This window comes from Protobothrops mucrosquamatus, unplaced genomic scaffold, assembly GCF_001527695.2.
Source record: "Protobothrops mucrosquamatus isolate PMUCROS unplaced genomic scaffold, P.Mucros_1.0 scaffold562, whole genome shotgun sequence".
NCBI lineage: Eukaryota > Metazoa > Chordata > Lepidosauria > Squamata > Viperidae > Protobothrops > Protobothrops mucrosquamatus.
Genome location: NW_015386865.1, coordinates 191397 through 218152, shown reverse-complemented (window position 1 = coordinate 218152; position 26756 = coordinate 191397). Strand labels below are relative to the sequence as shown.

The 26756-nt window shown below is 42.4% G+C and overlaps 1 protein-coding gene across 1 annotated transcript in view; it reads right to left on the bottom strand.

Moving 5' to 3' along the window:
- The window catches only part of TSPOAP1 (TSPO associated protein 1), a 69511-nt gene extending 46645 nt beyond the window's left edge, over window positions 1-22866 (bottom strand). Inside the window, exons 1-5 of the mRNA XM_029284389.1 lie at window positions 22699-22866; window positions 9248-9355; window positions 6322-6450; window positions 5429-5605; window positions 2484-2756 (exon numbers count right to left, since the gene is read on the bottom strand). Of these exons, the coding sequence (XP_029140222.1) occupies window positions 2484-2756; window positions 5429-5605; window positions 6322-6450; window positions 9248-9355; window positions 22699-22866 (855 nt within the window). The remainder of the gene's footprint in view (window positions 1-2483; window positions 2757-5428; window positions 5606-6321; window positions 6451-9247; window positions 9356-22698) is intronic.
- Between the last annotated feature and the right edge of the window lie 3890 nt (window positions 22867-26756).

Here is a 26756-nt window from a genome sequence, read left to right as displayed (position 1 = left end):
TGATATGGAGCCTCTCTCCTCAAAGCAAGCAACACAACATTAGGTTTCTCACCAATGCAACGTCAGGAGAGCTGGTTCAACCTCCCGATCCTCTTTTCAGTCAAACTTGCCTCCACCTAGATCCTTTGCCACCCCAAAGGCGACGCGGCCTGTACAAAAACAAGCGCTTTTCAGCCGGCCCGCTGCGCCTTCCGCTTCAGCACCAGGGACAGTTCCGAGCTGGCACAGTTCCAGCCCGGTGGATTGTCCGGTGGGCTGAACCACTTTGCCGTCCGGAAGAGGGAGGAATATCCGCAGCTCGACACGGGGCAGGGAAAAGTTCCAAGCTGCGGCCCGAGGAAGGACCCCTTGACTGAATAGTGGGAACTCCCAGACTTGACCATCCAAACTTCCAGGATCTGAACTAGGATCCGGAAGAGGTGTAAACACGGTGCAGTTCAAAATCTCCCCCGTTCTCCATACAGTCAACATCTTCAAGGAAGGTTCAAGTGTGATAAAAGTATGTTTGTATTTTTATTTTTATTTTTGCATGTAAGAAACAGAGAATAGGAAGAAAGATGGGAACAGTGACTTGCCATGATATGCCTAAGTATTTATAGCTGGGATGAGATTAAGTCGGGAATTCCTGATCTGTGCAGCTGTCAATCAGAGTATTATACCTATTGGCACTATAATTTAATGGGTCAATAGGGCAGGGGAAAGAGGCAACAATATGGTCTAGTGATGAGAGAAATGCAGCAGCACATGAGAGACAGGCTCAATGCGCTGAGCCTGTTATTGGAATCAAAAAGCTTATCTCCCAACAATCCTGGCCACATGCTAAAATAAAAACTCTCCGAGTTCAGCTCAACTTTGGTGACAGATTCACATCTGTGTAGTTCCCTTGGCAACAGTGCATGATTTGCCACACTTCTTCTGGGACATTTTCCCCATTTCCTAATACGCCCCACAGCCTTAGCTGATCAAGATATAAATCTCATTTGTCATCTTGTGCCACTTCCCTTTCCTTGAAGTTCTTCAATCGCAAATGATGTTGGGGGTTGCACTGTATGCTTTCCATAGAAATTCAAGCACTCTGTAGTGCTATAAAGTCTATTAAAAACAAGGGTCAAAATCAGAAGAAATGCTCTGCAGTTTTTGTTCATTTCAGCCTTTTTAGTCCATTTCCCCTTGTTCTCTACCTACCCCACATTATCTGAACAGAGTGCTTATGTAGACATAAAGTAGCGCCATTTGCTCAGGAAGCCTGCAAAAGATGTATTGGTAAACAAATGCTGTCTAATACACCCAGGAAGAGCTCAGCTGTCTTCTTGTCCAAATAGCCCAACTCCACCCAGGCCTGGAGCTGCACTGCTGGTTTCTCTTCCTCCTCCTTCAGCAGCATTCTGAGAACCTGTTTTTAAGCTGTTCCATCTGGACAAAGAATAGAGGAACAAGAGAGATGTGGGGCTATTCACAGCAGCATCTGCTGGGGCTGGAGGGTAGGGAGGGAAGATCAGGATCAGCAATGATGGATGGGGCATGCATGTGATATTGACACATGTACAAAAGAAATGAGGCTTGTGTTGCAACACTCCAACCGCCCTCTTGATGCTGGGGGCTCTTCACCCCTGTTAGCAACTGCAAAGAACCTTTGGCTCTCCAAAGGTTATCTATCTGGTGGACATTCCATCATGTTATCTGATCTCTTTTCATTCCAAGTAGGCATGATAACAGTTGTTCATTTTAAGAACTTGTACCTGTGCTTGATCTCTCCCCTCTCCCTTTGTTGGTCTGTGTTCACTCAGCATATTTAACCTCATCAGATAAAAGCCTAGCAGCTGCATCTGTACAACAAACTAAACTTAGTGCTATTACTGAGTATTGTTTAGCGGTCCAAAACATTGTGTGAACCCAGCTCACTAGATTTGTTAATGAGGAAAAGTATTGTGAGCACCCAGAAAAATGGGATAATTCTGTAGCTGGTTAGGCATGTTCTGTGGATATAGAATGTATATATATATATTAGGATCTTCTCACTAATATACATAAACCACACTGGAGGTCTTTTTAGCTGAACAGTGGGATAAAATGTTTTAAATAAATGAACAAATAAATATAATGTTTATGGCGATGCTTTTAAGCCTCACTTGATTCTTTTTCTTTGCTTTCAACCTGAATGAATCAAGCAGCAGATTAAAAAAAAACAGGAAATGCAGAGCATTACATAAAGGAATGACATGTTTAATTGTCATTTAAAAGAGCTGCAGTTCTTTTCTCAAATATGCCCCACTTCCAGAAGTGTCTTCACTATCTCAGAATTGCAGTGGACCAATGGAATAGTAAAACAGCAAACCTTGTATCTCATGTTAGATAGCAAAGATAGACTCAGGAATCTGGTATTCTAAGAATGGTGGATTTTGTTCTAGATTTTGCAGCATGTGGATAATTAGAAGGTAGACAAGATGCATATTTATAAACTGGAAGGAGTTCAAAGAATTTACCTGGCTGGTCTCCTCCACTGCTATGCACAGCTCCTCCCATGGCTGTGATACCCTTGTAAGAGAAAAACCATTTGAACAGGTAGTTCTGGCTGACGTGGTGAGCCCCAAGTTCATTGCAAAGGCTAAAGAAATGTCTCCTGATCCTTGACCACCAGGCTCCAGGGCTGCCTTAAAATTCTTCACAGCAATCTGTCTCTGTAACCGCAGCACTTCCTTCTGAGATTCTTGGAGTAAATGCTGGAAATCTAGAAGAGGCAGACATGGAGGACCTTCCTAGAAAAACAGAAATTATCACTTACCAGATTAAATAAATCCTGAGTGGCTTATTAACCAGAGAAAACTGCTTATATTTGCGTATGAGAAATACATTACACAGCAAATGACCAACTACTGTTTGTTTCCTCTTAGATAGTAAATAGCTATGCCATTGTGTCTTCAAGCAACATCTTGGAAGAGCGATTCATCTTCTTTCCACATAGAAGATAGAATCCATTTTCTCAGATAACTCTTGTTGGCTGCACTTGAACAAAAGCTTTTAAAAAGAAAATACCTATGTTGATAAAGCTCTGTTATCAACCAAAAATGCTTTTTTAATGACAAAACTAATCCAGATTTCACCAAGCTGTTGCTTTCCAGAATTGTGAGACTTCGACTCCCTTTATCTGTGCTGGCTGGAGATTATGAGAGGTGAAGCCCAATAACTCTGAAGGGCAGCAATGTGAAATCTGAGTTATTTAACTGATTAATACAGCATCCATAATAATATTAATAATGAAAAAAGACATATTTCAGATTTCAGGCACATTTCATAACATTCTAGTAGTCTGAAAAGAACAATTAGCAGACATGAAAACCTGCAGCATACAGTTAAACTGTCTCATTCAAACCAACCAGTGACCTGGGCCTCACTCTATCTCTTTGATCTTCCTACCTCTTAGGTCCCTCATCCTCACCTTCACTTTCAAACATCTGTCCTTGGCAACTTAAGACAGGTGGACTTCAACTCCTAGAATTCCCCCGGCCAGCCTGTTGAAGTCCACCTGTCTTAAAGTTGCCAAGATTGAGAAACACTGGTCCAGATCATGAAGTCCTACTTCTTTTAATTCTTGATAAGATTTTCCCCACCTTTTACATTTTAACAGCATCTTCTTCCAGTCATTCTTACAAATCTTGTTTCCCAATCTTTTGTTTGGCTTATGGACACTTATTCGTAATTATCCATTCTGGCACTTAATTGTTCCTCCTACTTAGCTCCCTATTGGCAGTGAATATTTTTCTTTATCCTAAAATACGTTTTTCCCAAACTAAAAGTTCACTTTCCTCAGGGAATGATGTAGCAGTATTCCGTATCTGAAAAAAAAATCTCCCTTAAAAGTTGGAATATTAAATCATGCCAGACAAATCTTATTCCATTCTTTGATTAGGTGACAAAATTAGTGGACCAGAGGAATGCTGTGGATATAATTTACTTGGACTTCAGTAAGACATTTGATGAAGTAGATCACAACCTACTACTTGATAAGATAGAAAAATGTGGGTTAGACAGCATCACCACCAGATGGATTCATAGCTGGCTGATCAGCCATATTCAGCGTGTGGTCCTAAATGGAACTGCATCTACATGGAGGGAAGTGTATAGTGGGGTGCCCCAGGGCTCTATTCTGGGCCCAGTGCTCTTCAACATCTTCATCAATGATTTGGGTGAGGGGATAGATGGGGAACTCATCAAATTTGCAGACGACACCAAGCTGGCAGGAATAGCCAACATTCCAGAAGATAGGCTTAAGATACAAAAGGATCTTGAACAGACTATCTAACAAAATGAAATTCAATGGTGAAAAAAGTAAGGTTCTACATTTAGGCAAGAAAAACCAAATGTACAGGTATAGTATAGGTGGTACCTTGCTCAATAGTAGTAACTGTGAGAGGGATCTTGGAGTCCTAGTGGACAGTCACTTAAATATGAGCCAGCAGTGTGCTGCAGCTGCCAAAAAAGCCAACACAGTGCTAGGCTGCATTAACAGAGGGATAGAATCAAGATCACGTGAAGTGTTAATATCACTTTATAGCAACATGGTAAGGCCACACTTGGAATGCTGCATCCAGTTTTGGTCACCATGATGTAAAAAAGATGTTGAGACTCTAGAAAGAGTACAGAGAAGAGCAACAAAGATGGTCAGGGGACTGGAAGCTAAAACATAAAGAACGGTTGCTGGAATTGATTATGTCTAGTTTAATGAAGAGAAGGACGAGGGGTGACATGATAGCAGTGTTCCAATATCTCAGGGGTTGCCACCAAGAAGAGGGAGTCAAGCTATTCTCCAAAGTGCCTGAAGGCAGGACAAGAAGCAATGAATGGAAACTAACCAAAGAGAGAAGCAACCTAGAACTAAGCAGAAACTTCCTGACAGTTAGAACAATTCATCAGTGGAACAACCTGCCTCCAGAACTTGTGAATGCTCCAACACTGGAAGTTTTTAAGAAGAGACTGGACGGCCATTTGTCTGAAATGGTATAGAGTTTCCTGACTGAGCAGGGGGCTGGACTAGAAGACCTCCAAGGTCCCTTCCAACTGTTGTTGTTGTTGTTGTTGTTGTTGTTATTATTATTATTATTATTATTATTATTATTATTATTATTATTATTATTATTATTATTATTATTATTATTTCTTTGATATCAGTGTCCTGACTGAAGATGGCTTTCTGGTCATAGTAACAAAAACCATGGGGCTTTTCTGAGCATGATGATAAAGAGACAAGAAAAGCTCCATTTGCTACTTTTCTGTACTGACACACTTGGAAGTGTAAGAGCAGAAACAGAAAAATGTGATAATCCTGGTCCAGATGGGCCTGGATCCAAATCCTAGTTCTCACTCACAATGGATGGAGGTTTACCACATCTGGACAACATCAGCCTGAGTGTATTCAGTGGTAAACATTCACCTTTCCACCCATGATTTTAGCTTGAAGTTCTTGACATTCCCTCTGCAGAGCATTGATCTGTTTGTCTTTCATCAGGAGTGCATTGGCTTGTTCTTGGAGATCTGTAGCCCGTTGGCGTGCCAGTACTCTTTTGCACATTCCTGCACAGGAGCTCTTCACATTTATTGGTGCATTCACCTACAACAAGAAAAGACTGACAGTTTTCTAACAGGCCAATCTTTGGGACAAATAAATAAATGACTAAGAAGATAAACTGACTTAAAGTCAAAGAGTCAGACCATTGGTCTATCTGGCTTCATTCTATCTAACTTGATTAGAAACCTATTTCTAAGGTAAGGGCACACAAAGTAAGGCCCACCAGATGTCAATGGACTGCAATTCCCATCATGCCTTGCTATTGATCATGCTGACTAAGGTTGATGGGAGTTACAGTTTATTTCTTCTCTAAGGTTTCTAGTTGGGATTTTCCTAACCACCTTTGGCCACACCAGGGATTAAACTGGAATTTTTTTTGCAAAGCAGGATTCCTAAATATTCTTCCATACACAAATGACAATACATTTGGGGAATGACCATTAATAAACTACAAAGAATATGGGGGTATATGCATGTGAAAGGTGAAAGAGGGTGAAAGACTGAGAACTCTAAATCAATTAGTAATTATCATGGTTGAACAAGAGATCAGAATTCCAGTCTCTGTAACAGACTTAATGTAAGGCTTCATAATTCTGATAGTCAAGAAAAAGTATTCATTGCTTTTGAAAAAACTTTACTTTTTAATATCAAAAAGGTTGTAGTAAACTCTGACTTTTATCACCTTTGTGACATACCCAAGCCCAACAATATGGGCAGCTTGATTGGGCTTGTCCGCCACCCAGGGTTGGGTCACTTACCACTCTGAGGTTGGCCTCTTGCAGCTTCCTGGCTCTCTCCTCCAGACGTTTCGCAATGACCGCCAGCTCTGCATTCTTCCTTTTCAAATGCCTCACTTTCTCCTGAGTCTCCGGGAAGCAGGTCTTACGCTGGGAAACAGAAAACAAGAGAGAAAGATCTAAACTGCCCTTTTTGATCCAGTTTTAGTTTTGGAGGGGGATCCATTTTGGGGAAATACATTCATTCAGCAAGGAGGGCAGTATAACCACCATTTTCACCCCCAACGTATGGTATGGTCCACCGATGATTGCTTAAGTTAGAACATGAGTCATAACCTGAGATGAATGCAATCTAATTGGGGGGAAAAAACAGTTTGGATGTTGCATTTTGCATTAAAATTTAAAATCTCCCGGCTGTTTATTAAGCTTAAAGCAACTTCAGAAATTCCACTCCAGATTTTTTTAGTTATTTATTAAATTTCTATACTGCCCATCCCACCTAGGTGACTTTGCGCCATATACAACATAATAAAACAATATTAACACTTGAATAAAAGCACAGATTAAAAACAGAATTAAGGACAAAGTTGAAACCTACGTACAAGGTAAAAGTGAAATTCAAAGTTAAAAATCCAGAAGGCTAAAAGGTTGACAAGGCAGGAGGAGTATTCTCAAGCCATCCCCAGGGTTGCGTCATACTCTTAGATCCCATGCTAATTGGCAGAGCCAGGTCTTTATACATTTCCAGAAAGCCAGAAAGGTGGGGGCTTGCCTCACCTCTGAGGGTAAAGTGTTCCAAAGTGAGGGAGCAACAGCACAGAACGCCCTCCTGCTAGATCAGTGTTTCTCAATCTTGACAATTTTAAGGCATGTGGACTTCAACTCCCAGAATTCCACAGCCAGCATTGCTGGCTGTGGAATTCTGGGAGTTGAAGTCCACATGCCTTAAAATTGTCAAGGTTGAGAAACACTGTGCTAGATCCTGCCAGTTGAAATTCCTTGACTGATGGGATATGCAGCACATCCTTCCTGCTCGACCAGGTGGGATGGGTCAATGTAATTGGGATGAGGCAGTTCCTAAGGCATCTTGAGATTGCAGTTGGTTGATCAAGGAGCTGTTCAGGTGCTCAGTCTGGACTGAACAGATTGGCTGTTCCTATGCTTCTTGTCCTTCCCATCCAAGCAGAAGCCTTACTAGCTGGCTTCTGCTTAAACTGGTCTAACCTTTTCTTTTAGGGATTGTTCCCTCCTCAACAGTCCCTGTACCCTGCCTTTGTTTTCTCAGATATTTATATACATCAATTTCTTCACCCCTGCCTCTACCATTTTCTCACATTATCTCCTTTGACATTCATACAGACCCTTCCCTTTTTCCCCCTTTCCTTTGTGAGGCTATAAATCTGGATAGGGATTGAGAAAACAAGGTAGCATGCTTCACCCAGCCTGAGCAGAAACTGAAAGGGTTAACACTGGGAGATACACCGATGTAAAGGTTGAATGGAGCATGAGCTTCTAGAGTGGAGGATGGTTCATTGACTTAATAGGTCATTTTGGAACAACTGCAAGATTATTAAAAATAAAGAAACCAACAGCTGACCAGCAGAGAACACTACTAACAGCCTAGTTTGAAATGGGTTGCAATAAGCACTGGAGGGAAAAGAGACATATCAGGCACTGCAACCAATCAGAGCTGGAACTGCTACTAGACCTGAACAAAGCAATGTAGACCATCTACTCTGAAGAGCTTAAGGCATCTCAGCCCAAAAAGCAGCAGTTTTGAATTGCAATTGGGATGCACTTGCAATAGACTGAGAGTTGGATGGAGGGTGATATTATTCATTCAGAAAGCAGTGAGTGGCCCATACAGGTACATAAAGGTTTACAAAAATTCCTGGAAAACTAGCAAGCACAAAACTGCGAAAGAGCTTTCTGTGAGCAGGGCTTCTTTTAGTATCTGAGATCCTGGAGAAACTTTTCAAGTCAAACTGACAGCAGCAACCTTGTCCATTGTGATGTCCTCCAGATATGTGGGATTGCAACTGCCATCTTTCCCAGTTGCAGTACAGACATCTGGGGGGGACACCAGGTTAGAGAATTTTGCACTCGGTAGAGCAGGCATGTAGATGTAAGGCCCCAAGGCCTCATCTGCTCACCTTAAGTCTTAGGAGCAGTTCCCAAAACCCTTCCAAAAATACTGCTTAATTGATTATATTTAATTAATGGTAGAGCATCCTTGTTTGGTTGGCCTCATCCATTTCTTCATCCTGGCCCCATCTACATTTTGTAGCCTGATTCCCATCATTCCAATCAGCATATTGGTCCAGCCTTCCAACTTCAACAGCCTGGCTTAAGATGAGACAGCTCCTTACAACCCAAAGTTCATTAGCCTCTTAAGGCAATACTTTCAAAATGTTTTTAAGATTCACGGAGAAACGGGAGAACGATCTGAACCAAGGGGCAGCAGCCAGCAAGGAATTCTAACTGCAATTATAAAGCTATGGAAATCTTGCCCTTTCACTCAGTGGAACTTTGGCAGGACAAAAGCTTGCTACCCTGTTTTAATTAGCAGAAGTGGGGCATGGCTTAGATATTCTATTTCAAGTGCCAAAACAGTTTGTTCAGCCCTGTGCTGAAAGCATTGGTCTGCATCATTTGGAACCCAGAGTTTCAAATAGCCTTTTTTATGCCCTCAAATGTCATTGCAAAGGAACATCTTTGGAATTATACAAGCCATCCTTGGTGCCCAATACAATAACTCAGGATTGTCAGCTTATACATCTCCAGATAGTGTTGCGCTTCAATTTCAATCACCATTAGCCAGTTTGGCTAATGACCAAGGACGATAGGACTTGAAGCCCAACAACATCTAGGTAGCCAGAGACTGTTCAATCATGCTTGACTAAACAACATTTGGGTACCATGCATACAACTCTTGCATGCCCCTTACCAGAAGATTGTTTTCCTTCTTCAGGCTGGCACAACGTATCTGCAACTCCTCTAGGGCTGTCAGAAGCACTTGGTTTTGACGCAGAATACAGGGATAACTCACACCATACTGTAAAGCAGAAGGAGGAGTTAAAGGAAATACAGAAAAAGGAGGAAAAAGGGAGGATATTATTAACTCATTCTTTACTAATTACACTCCAGGAAGGTTTTCTTATTCTATTTTTCTCTAGATGTGTTAACAATAGCTCCCAACATTTACATGCTTGAACACCAATTCATCTTGATTGGATGGAGAGGGCTATACGTAGAATGGAACCAAATTCTTAACAGTTATCATGAGAAAATAACAACATACACCACTGTGTCAATGTCATCCTGGTAGGTTTTCTCCTGTTTTAGAGAACAGCTCCCATTGACTGCTATGAGGAAATGTATGATGCTTCCCTTTTTAAGGAATACAATCTTCATAGGAAATAGTAAGAGTAGTTTCCCTGGGAGGGATCTTGCTCAGAACTAAAAAATCTTTGCTCAAGGCTTCTTGACAGGAGGAGGAGGAGGAGGAGGAGGAGGAGGAGGAGGAGAGTGGAGGAATCCTATGACTTTCCTAAGCTGCTTTCTTTCAACATTTGTTGAAACAAAAGTAACTTATTTTCTGGTTATACATAATCTATTGAACCATAAATCAATCAAACAGGCAGGATTAACATAAAAGGCTATGCCACAAAAGTCTAAGTAATGCTGGGTCTAAGTAATGCTGGGTCTCTAGTTGGCCTGGTTGTGTGAACAAGGCATTGAGGCATAGATAGAGATCTAGCTTAATATTAGACAAAATTCCTAACAGCAACAGCAGTTTGTCAACAGAGCCAATGATCCAAAGAGATAGTGGATCCCCTTTTAGTTGATGTGTTCAAGCATGTGTGTGTTTGTGTGTATTTGTGTGTGTGTGTGTGTATATATAATGTACACACACACATATACACATATACATATCCCTAATAACTTGAAAAATGCGAATCCCAGGCATATTTGTGTAACGGTATAAAGTCCTCGAACTCTGGGATAAGTATAAAACAGCTGTTTATTGTTAAAAACAATAAAAACGATAAATAGTTGCTTTTATTGTTTTTATTGTTTTTAACAATAAACAGCTGTTTTATACTTATACCAGAGTTCGAAGACTTTATACCAGTGTTTCTCAACCTTGACAATTTTAAGGCATGTGGACTTCAATTCCCAGAATTCCACAGCCAGCAATGCTGGCTGTGGAATTCTGGGAGTTGAAGTCCACATGCCTTCAAATTGTCAAGGTTGAGAAACACTGCTTTATACCATTACACATATACAGATATACAGATATACAGATGATAGATAGATAGATAGATAGATAGATAGATAGATAGATAGATAGATAGATAGATAGATAGATAGATAGATAGATAGATAGATAGATAGATAGATCTGAATGTATATATATAGTATCTATATGTGTGTATACATATACATATATATACTGTATACATACAGATACATGTATATATATATGTGTGTGTGTGTGTGTTTGTGTGTGTACATATACATATACATATACACTCTCAATATCAGCCACATGCAATGGTAAATGCAATTCTTACAAATACCGTCTCCCTTGCTCTTGATTTTCCGCATCATTATATTACTGGTTACCATGTCTTTTGAGTAATAGACAAATCCTTTTTCAAATTCAAATTCAAACATCCTGTGGCTTTTTCCCCCTAACTGTTTGTTTAAGGAAAGAGGGATTTGGGAACTTTTGGCTCTCACCCAAAGCGACAGTAGTTAATTTAGCTGTGTCTCTACACCTCTGAGCCTTCACTGATGATGGCAGACTCATTGAAGCTATGCAATAACTTCCAGGCATCTACAAAATATATTCCCAAAGAGCTTTTTGTCCTTCCTTCCCAGTCTTACAGCTGCAGGGCTCAGAAAATAAAATAAATATAAAAATCAAAAGAGAAATTTAAAAAAATCTGAGATGTGTTCTTCCTAATACTGTAAAGGGCGATAAGTCTCCCCAATGTGGAAGAATCATATTTTAAATTTTTCTTTTGCTGTTATATAAAGCAACCCTTTGGGGCATGTGCTGAGTGTCTTTCCCTGAGAAATAGCAACCTCATGTCAGCCTTTTAGAAGAAAGCAGCAGTCATCCCCACACTGAATTCATTAAATCCTATTCCCATGTTTGAGCACAAGGTATGTGTGAAATATTCAAAAACTCAGAGTAACAGCATTTTCCCTTCATTTTTGGAAGTATAAATGAAGCAACATTTTCTCGGTCTGTTGCCTGCAGGGATGTAGGACTTTATCTCTTATAATGTCCCAGCAAGCAGGTTAAGGAGATTGACAGCTGTCCAATTTAGAGCAGCTAGCTCTTAAATGGGATGTTGCACCACCATCCTTACCCATGGGATGAATTAATACAATACATTTTACCAGGTCACTCCTACTGGTGCATGTTGACATTCCTCATTTATCGGCAAGAAGATTCAAATTCAGCAAACCCCGACTGGCACTTGTACAACATCTGCCCAACAACTTTAACATCAATGCCCAATGGAAAGCCAAATGGGTCGCTGGATGCCCAGTCATAGGAAAACCTATAAATTGACCTCACAAAAAAGGTGGCAGGCTTTGAAATATCACATCAGCAATGGACAATCCTGAATAGGATTCACATGTCCCATGGTGTCTGCTGGCACTCTCTGTATAAATGGGGCATAGTATCTTCCCCACAGTGTGATTGCAGAGTCCCAAGTCAACCTGTAAATCACATCATGACTGGCTATAAGCTGAGGGCATATACTGGTCCAGAATCTGAAATTTTTAATATAAACAGTGCTGCGCTTCAATGGTTAGATGGCCTAGACCAGTGGTGGTGAACCTATGGCATGGGTGCCAGAGGCAGCACTCAGAGCCCTCTCTGTGGGCACGTGCACCATCGCCCCAGTCCTAGGCCTTCAGCTGGATTTTATAAAACCTTTTTGCTTTAGGCCTCTGCCGCCATGTGCAAAAAAAAAAAGGTTCAATCAGCAATTTCAACTTCTCGCGAGGAAAAAAAAGATCTTGCAAAGTTGGAATTGATTGATTGATTGAACTTTTTAGTCCCTCCCAGTCTGCCGTTACCACTGCAGCCACGCCCACCCAATGGGCCATGCCCACCCAATGGACCACACCCATCCGGCACTCAACGATGCATAAGTGGGTTTTGGGTTGCAGTTTGGGCACTCAGTCTCTAAAAGGTTCGCCATCACTGGCCTAGACGTTGACGTTTCAACATAGATCATTTTGACATTTATATTTTATTGGGTTCTGCTAATCTAGTTGAAATGTTAATTTATACTGCTAATCCATGTATGATATGCCATATGCTAAATAAATAAAAACCAGGTCAGATCAAGACTGAGCAAGTGTATTCTCAGAGCATTCTAAGCTTGCTTGCTGCTAATCAGCTAGTTTTATTTATAGCTTAGGCATCTCATGGAAGTCCAGCCAACATATTAAGTTATGATTCCATATATTATGAGAATGCATTAATTAATTCAATGGCCAGTTTATGCTTGTTATCTAAATAGATCTATAATATTCATTGACATGTATGATTTTTATTCCATCACTAGGAGGCATAGAGTGAATAAAGAAAAGGAGGATCTAGGCTAGGGATACATGTGGGGCAAAAGGTATACATAAGCTTCTTGGAGGTCATATACAGCCCTCAGGCTCTGGCTTGTGCTCCTCTGCCCTAGGCAATCTCTCCATGATTCAGCACATACCAAATACTATCATTTTGCAGCCTAGCAGGAATTACCCCTTGCAAGATCTTTGAAGAACTCAGATATACTGTAATTAAATCTATGCTGTTCCAGCAAAGCCTGGTGCATTTAAAGCAGCCAGTTGCACTTTCAATCCTCCCTTAGCCACCCGTCTGTTTGAATTCTTTTTGAATGAGCAACGAATGTTCCTTTCAAATCAACCAGGACTTTAAAAAACTGCTATGCATTCAAGGTTGAATCTCACAGAATGAGAAGTAATTGGCTTCTCTGAGAGGATAGGTCATTTGACTCTGGAAAGTGGTGACATCCCAAAGAGAATGATTCAAGCTGATATATTAAGACTACAAATCTGGTGCACATAGCGGAGCAGCCTCCTTTACCGTATGGCGGTTCTGTGGTGGATGCAAACGACGATGAATTATAAATCCTTCACCCTTGCCTTCAGATTTATGGAGGGTTGAGGTAAGCCTGACCCACAAGATTTCTCTATCTCAGTGGTTCTCAACCTGTGGGTCGGGACCCCATTTGGGGTCGATCGACCATTTCACGGGGGTCGCCAAGCAAGGCTGTCCGCCATTTTTTTGTCCGCCATTTTTCCCCCTTTTCCGGCGGGTGCCTTACCTCCCTTGGGCTGGGCCAGCTGGTGGTCGGTCTGCTCCGTCTCTGCCGCTTGCCAGCTATGCCTCGGCCGGCGCAGGGGGAGGAACCACGCATGCGCAGCGCTCCCGGGCAGGGAAAGTCCTCGACTTACGACCGGTTGGGTAGTCCTTGACTTATGACCGGTTTAGTCCTCGACTTACGACCGGTTTAGTCCTCGACTTACGACCGGTTTAGTCCTCGACTTATGACCGGTTGGGGTCGCGGCATTAAAAAGGTTGAGAACCATTGCTCTATCTGCTCCCTGAGGGCTCCCCATCTAGCTCCTCACCTGGGACCTGGGAGTCTAAAACATTTCCCCAAGTCTTTCCTTTTTTTCATCTCTTCACCAATAAGCAAAGGTCATGCTAGAGTCCATCCTCAGGAAATTTCTTGTGTGCTTTGGGCTGTTCTGTGGCCAGAGGCTATCATAAGAGGCCAAATTATGCACTGTAAAGATTGCTTGGAGGTGGGAGATACTTCCAATGCAATCCACCAGATCCCCCACTTGTATTGCCCCTGTGACTATGTAGGATAGACAGGGAGGAAGTAACCACCAGATTGCAAGAAGACAAGCTAGCGGTCAGACAAGGAGATCCAAACTCATTGGTAGCCTCATACTGAAATAAACAAGGACATACCTTCAATTTTGCAGCTACTAAGATTGTTGGACAAGCAAGCATAAAAACAGCCAGGGAAGTGATTGAAGCTTGGAAATAGGCCCCTGGTCAATCAACAGGAGTGCTGATTTACCACCAGCTTATCAAGTACTCAGGAGGCAAGGGCTTGGCAGCATAGGGAACAATTACACACAACATGCACCACATAAATACAGAACAGCCCAAAGCACACAGAGAAGTCCCCTGAGGATGGGCTCCAGCACGCGTCCGAAAACTCAGAAGACTAAACGTTTGGTCCCAGTGACTGACCCAGATTGGATCCTGCAACTCCTTTCCTGAACCTTCAATCTCATCTCCCCTTTGCTGTTGAGCTGGGACCATTCCTCACTATTGGCATGCATATATATGTCTGGGAAAATGTGGGGGGAAAGAGATTGTCTAGTCCTGTATCAATCTGTGGAATCAATAATCACAAATTGCTGTACTGATCAAATGATACTATATTGTAAAAAGATTATTAGATACTGTAAGAGAAGAAATATATCAATGGATATTGAGTTGGACCACAGGCTCACTCCTATATTAAAGATCTGTAACATCCTCTCTTCTACATAAATCAAAATCAGAGTCATGATATTAAGGAGAGACTATAGTTCAATAACATTTACTCATATGAAAAGTCTTATTGGATCTGTTCCAAAGTTCTGCCGGTTTGGGATCTGGCACTGCCCCAAAATAAACAGAAGTTACTGAGAAAGCAACAAATGGGCCTCTCACATGCTTCCAGGTGTGTAATTCCCAGTCAAGGTTTGGCCATACTAACTAACTGATGTGCATGGGAGTTTAGTTTCAATACATATTTTGTAAGAGCAATGCTCATTGTTTTTCTCTCTGCAGCACTGGCTGCTCATACTCCAAGCAATACTGGATTTTTATTGGGGAGGGGGTACGTACGCCTATTGAAATCATAGAATAATCAAACATCAGTTTGGACAGGACTTTGGAGACCAGCCAGTACAACTTCTTACCCAGCAGGGCAGGAATTCACTACTATTGCATTCCTACAGATGACAATCCAACCTCTATTTAAGCCGGTGTTTCTCAACCTCAGCAGTTTTAAGCTAAGGTTGAGAAACACACTGGTTTAAAACTCCAGGGGTGAACCCGTGTCCATAGACTGTTCTTCCAAAGTCTGAAAGGCTGACTCACTTTTTTTCATTATTGAGATCATCAACAAGGTAGTCATTAAGTATCTGAACATCTCATTAGTGAAATTATTAAGCACAACTTCCTTTTGTCTCGTTGCCTAAGATCATATTGAATACGCAGGTGGCATTCACATAATACAATTAATTTGGTTATTGGAACAATGTTTTTTTCTGGTTTTACCTAATATAGATAATTCTTTCGGTTTCAAGAACACTGTTTTGCTGTTCATCTTTGACATGGAGGTGGCAATGTAATCCCAGTGTGGAAGCACAGAATTAAGCACAATGGGGGTCCTAGAAGATCATTATTATAACTGTGGGTGTTATTCTGTGACACTGCTCCATTCTTGGCGGTGCCTCTCCTGCTGCCAAGTCAATAGAGAGTTTGTAGCACAAGGTTTACCAAGAGGTCCTGTCAGCAACCAGAACTGAATACAGTTTAAATAGTAAAGACATAAACAAGATGAGCAATTAATATGAGAAAAATATGGCCCTCAACCACTCCTTGTGAACTTTTCAAAGCCACCTGATTGATCACAAGAAGAAAGAGGTAGTTGGACCATCTTCAACTTTACTGCATACCCAATGATAGTTGAAAATAGATTCTCTATATTCAAAACTGGCCCCTCTTAAGGCAAGTTAAAAAGAAGTTACTATTTTACTGTTTAGTTTTTCAATACTCCTGTTAATCCTCCTTCTCCCACAGAAAATAATTAAGAGACCCAGTTTGGTCTCAGGTGAAGGCACCAGGCTAGAAACCTGTGAGACTGTGAGTTCTAGTCCTGCCTTAGACATGAAAGCCAACTGGGTGACTTTGGTCTAGTCCCTTTCTCTCAGCCCAACCCACCTCACAGGATTGGTGTTGTGGGGAAAATAGGAGGAGGAAAGAGTATATTAGATATGTTTTCCACCTTAAGTTATTTATAAAAATAATAAAGGTGGAATAAAAAATTTCTTAAATTTTTAAGGGGAAAGTGATACACAGCACATATTCACAGCCTGGGCTTCTCCAAAGGCTCGGTATGACTCTGATAACTCCTCCCAAAATTGCCAAGGATTTATACTTTGACAAGGAAAATTAGTAAACACGTGCAGAGCATTTCATCTTTCTAATTAAGCTTAAATTTTATCCAAGCTAGCATTTGTCCTGGTCTCTTTTTGAACCTACCCAGGAAGGGGGAGGGGGCTAAGGCCTTGTCCCATCATGTTTTTCTCATGATGGGGCCACTCCATCAAAGCCGATCCATGATCAAAATGCTCTGTTCAGTTTGGTCCATCCAATGACTTGACAGCAGCAACCTGAGTTATGTTCCAGCTCTCAAACCCTGCCTTTGTCTGTGGCACATATGTGCATGCATAAGTGGGCAAAGTCACACCCTGAACCAGATCAGATAAACACCCAGCAACATCATCCGTCAAAATGCTAAACTCAGTTACTTTTGAAATAATAATAATAATAATAATAATAATAATAATAATAATAATAATAATAATAATAATAATAATAATAATAATAATCTATATAAATAAAAATGTAAATGTTCGTTTGTTCAAAATCTTAAATCTCCGAAAGTTCTTCACCGATTGCTTTGAAATTTTGACACAACGTTGCATTCAAATATGTGCATGTTTTTATATACCTATATTATATAGATGTCACACCTGTGACAGGTAAAAACATGCTTTTTTGAAAAACAGTGCCATCTGTTGGACGTAAAAGCAACACACGCTACGATTTTACGATTCCATTTCAATGTTTCCGATTTATGATCCATTTACGATTTCCAAATTTCCAATTCTTTCTTTTCCATTTAACCAGACTGAGCCACAGCAACGCGTGGCCAGGTACAGCTAGTAATAATAATAATAGTAATAATAGTAATGGTAGTAGTAGTAGTAGTGATGATGATGATGATGATGATGATGATGATGATGATGATGATGATGATGATGATGATAAAGTTGGAAGGGACCTTGGAGGTCATCTAATCCAACCCCCTGCTCAGGCAGGAAACCCTATACCATTTCGGACAAACGGCTGTCCAGTCTCTTCTTAAAAACTTCCAGTGTTGGAGCATTCACCGCGTTGGGAGGCAGGTTGTTCCATTGGTTAATTGTTCTAACTATCAGGAAGTTTCTCCTTAGTTCTAGGTTGCTTCTCTCCTTGATTAGTTTCCATCCGTTGCTTCTTGTCCTGCCTTCAGGTGCCTTGGAGAATAGCTTGACTCCCTCTTCTTTGTGGTTTTCTTGGTTTGGTTTTGTGGCTTGGTGGTATGTACAAATTTAGAAAATGTTATACTTCAGTATCCAGCTTAAGCATGTTGTATAAAGAACCCTAAACAGCCTTAATCATCTTGCCATATTCTCCCATGTGGTTCACACAACATGCTAACACAGTGGCTGGATTTCCATAACACAGAGAACTACAAATTACATTTTAACGTAGCCACTTAGATTGCACAAATCAAGCCATAACTTTAACGCAGAAGTTGCCTTGGATTTATAATCTTTCCATATTTTCCCATCACTTTTTCCCTTTTAGAATAAAGGGAATAAAAAGAATGTTTTAAACAGAAAATAAAGCATTTAAGGGGGAAAAGCAAAATTCTCCCAGCCCAACCCATGTCACAGGGTTGTTGCTGTGGGAAAAATGGGGGGAGGAAGAAGCATTTTATATGTTCGCCACCCCAAGTTACTATAACATTAATAAAGGTAGAATTAAGGTGGTGAGCCAGTTTGGTCTAGAGCACGGGTGTCAAACTCACTGCGTCGCGACATATCACTTTTTTCGCATTGCCGGAGCTGGGGTGGGCGTGGCCTCTGCATGATGCAATCGGCCCGTGGGCTGGCAATTTGACACCCCTGGTCTAGAGGTTAAGGCACCAGGTTAGAAAGCGGAAGAGTTCAAGCCCCATCTTAGCAATGAAAGCCAACTGGGCTTAGGCCAGTCACCCTCTCTCAGCCCAACCCACCTCAGGGTTATTGTTGTGGGGGATATGTTCGCCGCCTTGACTTATTTGTAAAAATAATAAAGGTGGGATTCAAATAAGTAAATAAATTTAAAAAACAAATATCAAGAGAAGCAATTAAAATTACTCTCTATCTGGAAGCATTCTAATTTGTAGAGTTGGACCTTCCAGGCGCAGAGTTGAGAAACCAAATGCAAAGTAAGTTGATCTGACCCACACCCATGAATGCAGCCACAATGCCACCATCCCCTTTAGCATCCAGTTCTCTAATCCCAATGAACAGTTTTCCATTGCAGAAACATCTTCCATTGTAGCGTCTATGACTTCAAAGGGAGCTTCTCTCAAACACTTGTTTAAAGAGAGACTAGAATGCACCTGTAAGAACAGGGTTTCTGTTGCCCTCAAGCACCACTAAGTATCTCTTTCATTCCTTCTCTCCTTCCGGGCTGCTAAAAAAAGTATCTGATGGCTTCTTAGTTTGGGAAAATATTTTGCTCTCTCATTGAAGCCAGAATATACAATATAGTGAAAAACTGAAATCCAGATATATTTTATTTTATTGCTATGGCTGCCCACTCACAACTGCCTAAAGCATTAAAAGTGGCAAAGATTTTTTTTTTAAAAAAAATCCAGAACACCCCCCACCCCCTCCCAAAAGAACAGACCCTATAGCACAGGGGTAGGAAACCTTGGCTCTTTTATGACTCGTGGACTTCAACTCCCAGAATTCCTGAGCCAGCTGGCTCAGGAATTCTGGGAGTTGAAGTCCACGAGTCATAAAAGAGCCAAGGTTGCCTACCCCTGCTATAGCACATGATCAAAATTCACATAAATATTAATAAATTACTGGCTCACACAATATCCTGGCACAGTGTCTCTTGAACCACTAGGTCATCAAGGCCTTTTTAAAGGTCAGCCGGCTCAGGGCCATATAGGTTTTGGGGGTGAGGGTGGGGATGTTGCTCCACAGGTCAGGAACAGTAACCAAGAAAGCCAGCTTCCCAGGTCTTACCAGATCAACTCTCAGCCAGCTTCTCATGTGTGAGAGATGGGTGGGGTATCAGCTTGATCAATTGGTAAGCACCATGCAACATGTTACTTGATCTAAAATCTAAGGAACTAGATGTTGAAAGAGTCATGAATTGTAACACAGATCAGAAAGTGTCATTTCAGAAATCCAAAGTAAAATGCTTTATTTATCCCAGATTTTTCATTGTGCTAGATTTCTAAAATTGAACATGTTGGGGGCTCAAATCCTATCAAGAAATGACACCCAACTGGCACAGATACTCCCAGCATGCAACCACTTTCTCGAAGACCAAGGATGCATTCTCAGCAATTAGAAAAAGTGCCTTCATTTACACAAAAGCATGGAGCTAGATTAGAATCAAGGGGCAAGGAGCTCATGAAAAACCAGGGTGCTTTGATCCAATGCAGGGATCCCTCAAGGGCCCCGCCTCTTTTGTGTGACATTGTAATTGCAAGGAATCCAGACTATTTCCCCCATTAAATAGTGTCCAATGCAGTAAGCTTCTTGGGAATGTAACAGTTGCTTTTGCTCTCCTGAGAACAGCCCAAATCACATAAATAGCAAAACATCTTGCATTTTTTGGTGGATACAGATGCTCATTTTTACAAAAGGATTGGAGCTAAATCCAGGATGCTTGGACTTAGAAAGTTCTTCTTGTATCTGAGACCCTGAAGTAGAGCCACTCCCCAAAGTAGGCAGTATAAGAACAGATGTGTGCAATTTGTTTTATATCCATTGGGTCTGTTGAGTTTTGCTTTGTGGTTTCTGATTGGGGAGACAAGGAGTAAATCTGATTTGGGAATCTGAAATTCACTCTTCCTTCTCCAGTGACCTTAAAGCAAACATATCCCCCCTGCCCCCTCCCCATCTCCCCCTTGGGACAACTACCAAAAAGTGGGATGACATAATGACTAAGGAGAAGCCCTGATTTCATCTAGCCATTCTTCACCAAGCTTTGATGCTTCTACACACCTTCTGTAATATGGGTATAGCAACAACAGCTTACTAAATCAATGAAAAGAACATGTTTTGAAGATAGATTTGCATATATGTCTAACAAAATCTAGTAGTCCTTACAATATACACATATATTCAAACACTACATATCAAATGAGTATTGTATTTATATCCTCCCTTTCTTCCAGGAGTCAAAGTGGAATATATAGCATATTTTCTGTCTATTTTTCTCCAGAACAACAATCCTGTGAGGTGGGTTGGGCTGAGGCACCCCCCCCACACACACCCCCTTCGTTTCAACAAGTAGAGGATAGCAGTAGATGGAAACACCCTTATCCATTTTACTAATCTCATTCATTTAAAATGGATCACTCATAGGTGTTTCTGACTAGTCTGCTGGTGGAGCACATTAAAGCACATAAATGTAAAATATGATTAGCACAGGAAGAATATAAGGGGAACTTGGCTGCATCAGGTCAAAAGGTTTCTTTCTTTATCTGATCCAGCTCCTTGTTTCTCAATAGCTTAGTCTGCACAAATTAGACTAAAATCGGGGAGAGGGGCTTATAGATTGGGGTTCAGCATTTTGAATGAATTCAATTCATTGCATTAATCCATAATGTGATGTGTTTATTTATTTGAGTATAGCAGAGAAAATGCAGAGAAATTGCATTTTGTTAGCCTGGCTTTTGGGTTTAGCATGTTGAATAATACTAGCAGTTCAAAGCCAACTGCCCTGACTGTTCACATGCTACCGGACAGATGTCCAACATTTTCCCAGTGACATTTAAAACCCTAAACAGTTTAGGAACCCAACATTAAGAGGGAGAATCTATCCCAGTATATGCCTGGCTGAAAATTAAGACCTGCAGGGTGGTTCCTCCTTGGCATCTCAAGGTTAGGAAAAGTGCATTACGTGGGGGCAGAGAAAAGGACCTCTTCTGTTGTGGAACACCAGAAAAAAATGTCTCTTCTTGGGGACCAGACTGGCAGCCACTTTGCTTACATTTCTCTGACAAGTAAAGACTTTTCACTCTATCATTTGGAACTTAATAATCTCAGTCTGGTAATGCCCTGTTGATTCTTGTCAACATCTGTGTCTCTTGATTATGTTAGTAAGGTAATTGCTGTGTTTTAACCCCCCCCCCCTTATTTTATGGATTGTATCCTACCCCATCCTAAGGTTAATGTGCTAGCTGGAATGATTAATAAATAAATTAGCAAAGCCAACCAAGTGTAGCCACTAGGTGCTTGCAAAAAGGTCTGCCAGCAAGGCATCAAGGCAGATTCTCCTTCCTATGGTTGCTTCCCATCCATTAGTACATTGCTTTTGAACATATCAGCTGCATGTAGCCATAATAGTTAATGGACACTGCTGTGTTTTTGCTATACTTTAGCTTCTCCAGAAAATAAGGGGGTTTCTTCTAGCTTTAGAAGGTCCTTCCAATCGGATTTTTAAATGGCAAGGGTGCTGCAGCTTGTATGCCATGTGGGAAATATGGTTCCTCCTTAATGTCTGCCTATAAGGTTTGCCACATCCTTCCTTGCAGTCACAGATTTGTAATAAGAAGACACCTCACCCCACCACCACCCATGAAAAAGAAGAGAGTTATAATTTTGCATTGGTTACCAAGGGCAGAAAATCCAGAATAAAGTGGGAGCAACCTAGGAGGAGCTATGCAGGATCAGAGGAAGGTCCATCTACTCCATCCTCAGCATTCTGTTTCCAGCAGCAACCAACAGCAATCCTTTGCCTCCTACCCTTAGTAAGATCCAAACGCTTCCAGGTCCTATTTTTGGCTTCAGTGCTTGCAATTAAAATAAATTATCTTGAGAGATAGAGAGGCAGTCAATGAACTGGTCCTTTATGCTCTAAAAAATAATGAACTTTTGCATCTCATACATCTCAGAAGATGGTCCAAATTACCTGCCACCATCAGCCTTTAACGTTGTAAGACATTGCCGCCCATCAGCTGAAGCTGGACTCTTTCCAGCTGGACTATCTGGCACAGATAGACAGGAAGGCAGGGAAACTCTGCAGGCAGAAACAAACCTGCCTGTTCCTATCTGAAGACAACCAACTGCTTTTGAAATGTCACAAGTCTGGCATCCTCCTACACTTTCAGAGCTAGACTGTCTTCGAACATGGAAGATCTTTCCTCAGGGAATCACATCCAACCGTCCCTTTCCTGTACGGAACACATACTGGACGACCCACCTCCTTACCTGCACCGGTGCCTCCCCCGGACAGCCTTCTAATCCTTCTGCGGGATACACTTCAGTGCTCCCGGGCCCTTGCTCCGAGCACGGAGAGCTTCCCCGAGACGGGACTTCCAACTCCAGGGCTGTCTGGGTTCCTTCGGCCCCGCCAGGGCTCCCGGCACTTTCCGGCATAGCTCCCACCAAGAGGTGCCCTCCGCGCTCAGCTGCGCCGTCGCCGGTCTTGCTCCGCGCCCAATCCTGGAGGAGCTGCGCATTGGGCTTCCCCCAGCCCTGCCTCTTCATCTTTCGGCGCGGAGCAGCGGGGGCGACGTTCCCTTCGGACTCGGCTCGGAGGCGGAGGAGGCGGTGACGGCGGCTGGAGCGGTTACCGCAGCGAGGCTGGCGGGGCTGGGGGCGCGCGGGCTGTCGCTGCCACGGGACTCGGGGACCCGCGCTGGCATCCCAGCGCCAGCCCAGGCAGCGGGTGGGGAAAGAGCGGAGCTGCAGCTGCTTCCCCGCCTGAGTGGAAGGACCTGGAGCGGCGGCGGCGGCTCCTCGGCGCGAGGGGCTCGGCTCGCGCGTCCTTCGCCTGCTGAGCTGTCACTGGTTTGGCAGCAAGAGGAGGAGGAGCCGGCGGCGGCGGCGGCGGCGTCCCTGGCGTTCAGCTGTACAAAAGGTCCAGTTCTCCAGCCCGCTTATGCCCTCGCCGGCGGCGGCTCCTCGGCGGCCAGACGCCTTTTGCCGGCACCTCTCGGCTGCTCACTCCGCGCAGCCACGGCGCTCGCTCCTTGAGCTCCAGGCCGCCGCCGCCGCCGCCGCCGCCGTCTCCTCGTTCTCCCGCGTGTGCTGTCGGACTACGGAGGTTTCGTCCGGCCGGACGGCTGCCTCATGCTCAGTCGCCCGCGGGGCCGGCTTCGGGGCCAACCGGGCGCCTTGGCTTGCCAGCCGGCTGGAGCGAAATTCCCCGGGCTTGGAACCAGAAGCCGCAGAGCCGAGCAGGAGCGCCCGGCCCGGGTTCTTGCGAGCCCTCCAATAAGAAGTGGCTCAGGCGGTTTCCATGGAAATGGTGGCAGAATGGGGGCGCGCGGGCTGGTTATTGATTCCAGGTTCCGGGACTGCAGCAAAGCGCCGCCACCGGGCGAGGAAAGGAGCCTGGTGGCGGGGACCAAGCGGGAGGCTGCCACCCAGACCGGCCCTCCCCAATCTCAGGGTCTCGGGGAGCCCTTTGCAACCCAGGCCACTGTCGCTTCGCTGGGCTCTTATTCCTTGTCAAGCCCTTGGCCTTTGGTCTTGCCTAAAGTGAAGCGAAGTGAATGCAGCTCTGAGGATGGTGGTTTACACCACAAGGTAGCCTCTGGTGTAGTTGGCTTTGATCTTGCATCTGCAGGAAGTGTGAACCTAGTCAACTGGAGTTTTTACTCAAGAATCGTGATTAACAAAAACGTAGCTTTCTACCGCGGATGAACCCAGCTGCAGTCTAATTCATTGGAGAAAGCAGGCCAGGACGGGCACGAGCTTCTGGGCAAATCATTAGCTTAATATTGTAAGCTGTCCAGAGTTGCCTTGGGGGGGGGGGGGAAGGGCAGCAAACAAATTTAATAGATAATAATTTTTTATCTCAAGTATAACCAGCTGATTATAAGATATTTGTTTTCACGACTCCGGATACTGGCTCAGGCAATTGGCTGCCCTTGACAAAGGGATGTTATGAAAGTATCACACACACACACTATGGTATAACCACAACCCATAAAAGGACAGTTTTCATCCTACAAGCAAAATAAGCTGCCATATCTTAAGGTTCTTAGGTCCAGGCTCTGTTGTGAGGAAAATAATAGAAGATTATGTACATTGCCTTGATCAGTATGAACTTCAGGATTTATATCTAATAAATAAAATTGAAATACACTGTAAATCCATTTTGGACAATATTGTTGACTCTGTTGGCAACTTTCAAGAGGGTATCTCCCATCCCCTATAATATGGTTGCGTTTTGTTTCTTTGCTTTTTTTTATTGGAGGTTTGAGGATTTGAACCTTGGGATTTCTCCTATGAACAGCCCCTTTCTAAATTGAGCATCCAGGTCACTGCTTAGCATTCACCTTTCCCAATCTGTTGTCAAGTTTGGTTAAATGGTTAAGGCACCAGGCTAGAAATTAGGAGAGTGTGAGTTGTAGTCATGCCTTAGATATGAAGGCTGGCTGGGTGACTTTGGCCCAGTCATTCTGGCTCACCCATGATGGTGTCAGACTTGGGTGAAAAGCCCTTCAGTCGATTCCTGTTGCAACCAATGGATCCATATTCAGTGGATCCCCAAAAAAACCCCAAACCCACCTTTTTTTAAAGTGGACCCTGCACTTACGAGAAAATTCTAGGAAAAGAAAAAAATACTGGTGTCCTCCAGTTGGGTTCAACAACAGTACAAATTTTATACTGATTTAATTCATATATGCTAAACCATAATGGGGTTTTGATTTAGCTTAGTGGGTTGTTTGAGTCCAGCTACCATAGTTAATAAACAGTAATTTATCATGTATTACAATGTGCAAATCTAACCATTTGTTACTCAAGTAAACCATGACACCATGTCATGTACAAACAGCCAGTAGCGGTTGATCAATAAACTGGAAAGTTGCTGTCTCCTAAAACACGCCCTGTGAATTCAGCCACTAGATTTGAAATTTAACTCCATATATACAATCAGAATACAATCATTATTGTGGTACGTGATATGAACCAGGCCATTATCATAAGATATACTGCTCAAAAAAATAAAGGGAACATTTTACCATGGAACTGAAGGGGTTTGCGTTCCCTTTATTTTTGTGAGCAGTGTACATATAGTTTCGGCATAGAATATGACCAGAACACAATTATATTTTGATAACCCAAGTTTAATGTTTAGGATGTTGTGTGTACCCAGCCCTTGAGAATGAAAGAATTTTCAGAGTCATTTGGGGAAAATTGTGAGCATTTCAGGTTATGTGTCTTAACTATAGGATATCCCAGGCAGAAGTATAGCACCTTAAGGACTCACACATATATTGCCTATAATATTTTATTGATCACAATCCATCAGGTGTATAGGTTAGAGAGAGAAAGAGACAGACAGACAGACAGACAGACAGACAGACAGACAGACAGACAGACAGACGGAGACACAGAGACAGAGGCAGAGAGAGAACTGGACCATCCATGACCCCTTGGGTCATTGTTTCAGAGATATTTCTTTATCAGATTCCTCAATGCCTTCAATAATGGCAGAGTTTTCAAAGCACTTGAAAAGTTGGAATACCTTCAGAGAGGTATCTCCTTGAAAATATGCCATGTTGAACTGTATAGCACAGTGAAACATCAGCAAAGGAAATGTTTAAGGGTGTTCTGTATTATGTCATAAACTATTATATGATAATTTTTATGTCATAAAATGTTTTATAAAATTTGCCAAATTTCAATTCTACAGGAATTATGGGTCCCAGATTTTGGATGCATTCTGCAAGGTAGCCCATTTGAGTACCTTGGTTCAAAGCTGTTGCCCTATGATGGACTGTTTCATCCAGTTGCACCTTTAAACCACACTTAGATGTTATAGGAACACAATTGTTAGTAGTGTGTAGAAATGTGAAAAAGCTTGTACTTCTGTTCCTTTTCTGGACTATACTATTCTGCCAATGGTCCAGTGGTTTTGTAAAAGTTAGTTCACGAAATCAAAAAATTGGTGGTGTTCAAGATGGTATTCCAGATGAGACAAGTTTTTTTCAGAATGGCACCACTCCCTGTATACCACAAATTGTTTCCCGTTCAGAAGATTAACTCCTGGAAAACTGCCAGACCACCCTAGAGCAGCAGGATCAAAGGGAAGTTCTACTCTCCAAACAGTACATTTTGTTTACCCTGAGTTCATACCATTGGAAGGGGGATGAATTAAAGTGAAAGACTTTAATCAGGGGTCCATGGACCCCTGGGGCTCTGTGAATTGTTTTTAGGGGATCTGCGAACATGGATCTGAAAATATTACAATTTATTTTTCCTAACCTCTAACTGAACTTTAGCTTTTAATACAATAATGTATGTTGGCAAAA